We start from the raw sequence: 1,904 nt of genomic DNA on the forward strand, positions 1-1,904 counted from the left end.
TTCCTAATGCCCCGTTAAGCTTGCTTGCAAGCTTTTGTCATATAGCTCTGATGAAAGCCAAAAAAAAAAAAAGGCAAGACCACAACTCGTAAGATAAGAAAGATTGTAAAAGTGTAAATTGAAGTGATTTCTTGTGGCATCAGCTTCTATTTCATTTGCTACAGTAATAGGCTAAAATCCCACTTTGGTAGATGTCAGAGCGCTCAGAACGCAGGACAAAGAAGAAATTTAGACATTATTACATAAAAATTAGGGTGAATTCTCAGGCAAGCGTTTATTTCCTGTTCAATGAACAGTGGCTTAACAGCTGGGTTAGGATTGCAGGAAACTGGTTAAGAGTTCAGACTGAATCCAGAGGAAGGAGTAGAATCCAGGAGGATTGTTTCTCCACAGCATGCAGTGGGAGCCATCCCCAGAGTTCCAGGGGGCACTGATGAGCAGAAGCCAGCAGGCACGGAAGAGCAGAAGTATCCGTAGGGAGAATCCATGCAGAGGTCATGAGACAGATCCAAGGATATATAGCAGGCAGAATCCAGGAATCAGTCCGAAAACAGATCAGGCAAACAGAGCAGAACAGGAACAAAACAAAAGTCAGAAGTCCAAAGGCAGAAACTTGTCAGGATCATGTCATCAGTAACACATAGAAACACCAGAGTTACTCTCACACAGAGCTCGAATAACATGGCACTGATGGTTGGAAACAGGCAGATGAATAAGAGCAGGAACAGGTGGATCTGATGAGGACAGATGAAAACTGGGTGGAGCTCAGCAGGTGAAAGGAAGGCACTAACGATCCAGTCTTCAGTACCAATATCATGACAGTTGGTGGGCTCTTGGTTCTCTGTTAGAATGTTTCTAAATAAAAGCACTTCCTTCCACCTAAAACATTTGTTATTGCTTCAATCACCTGCACACGTATTATAAATTACAGCAAAATGTACCAAATATTTTGAGTATAACTTAAAAACTATTTATTTAAAACCATCATTGATGAGGAATACACCTTTTTTTTTTTGTGAGGTTTAATATTTCAGCACCACAAGTGATTTAAAATAAGAAGAAAAAGACGTAACAGCATCTTTATAAATCATAAGACTTTATCTTTGCTGATGCTCAACAAAGGACTACATTCACACTAATGCCTGAAGGGAATCAAATCAGACTTTTCACCAATGAGACTTGTCAGACAAGTCTCATTGGTGAAAAGTCATCAATACGTCATCAATACGTTATATTGATTATGGGACAGTTATGAACACGCTGAAGCAGGCTGAAGCATGCTGGCACACTTCGAAATATGGCAATTACATCATATCCCAGCGTATACTCATTTGATCATTGACATACGTTAAGTGTAAGTTACACATAAGTTGTAATATCTAGTTTATCCAAAACCTATGAGTAACTTATCAAGAATGTATGTCCAATGCATATCAATGTATTTTTCTAGAAGACCGCTGAATGGGTTTCTATCTTACAGCTACTGTATAATGGCGTATTGCCAGTGTTTTGGTATAAAAGGGGATTTACAGGAGGAAACTGTCAGTGCTCCTCCAGACTTCATGGTGAGCAGATTTTCCACAAGGGATGGAGGATCCATCAAGGCTGAGAAGGGAGTACATACTAACTGTCATCCAACAGCAGCATGATCTCATCAATTTGACTCAATTCCAGTAGGGTGAACGAGCAGATGAGTGTGATGGATCCTCCCTGCGCTCACGCCCACCACCACCACCAACAAACTTCCTAGCAGATATGGAACAAATTTTTCTTTGACTGCTAACCCTCTTTCTTTCTTTTCATTTTACTTTTTATTTATTTATTTGATAATGGGGGTAGGAGTTAATAAGTTTTCACTTCTTTCTATCCCATTTTGAGCATGATATGTTAAAGGAAAATTCCGG

The 1,904-nt window shown here is 39.7% G+C and overlaps 1 protein-coding gene across 1 annotated transcript in view; it reads right to left on the reverse strand.

Annotated features, from left to right (window-relative positions):
- Positions 1-312: 312 nt before the first annotated feature.
- The window catches only part of LOC107104510 (C-type mannose receptor 2-like), a 28,996-nt gene continuing 27,404 nt past the window's right edge, over positions 313-1,904 (reverse strand). Inside the window, exon 6 of the mRNA XM_015404516.1 lies at positions 313-430. Coding sequence (XP_015260002.1) covers positions 313-430 — 118 coding nt within the window. The remainder of the gene's footprint in view (positions 431-1,904) is intronic.

Source organism: Cyprinodon variegatus, unplaced genomic scaffold (assembly GCF_000732505.1).
Source record: "Cyprinodon variegatus isolate N-32 unplaced genomic scaffold, C_variegatus-1.0 Scaffold1771, whole genome shotgun sequence".
Lineage (NCBI taxonomy): Eukaryota > Metazoa > Chordata > Actinopteri > Cyprinodontiformes > Cyprinodontidae > Cyprinodon > Cyprinodon variegatus.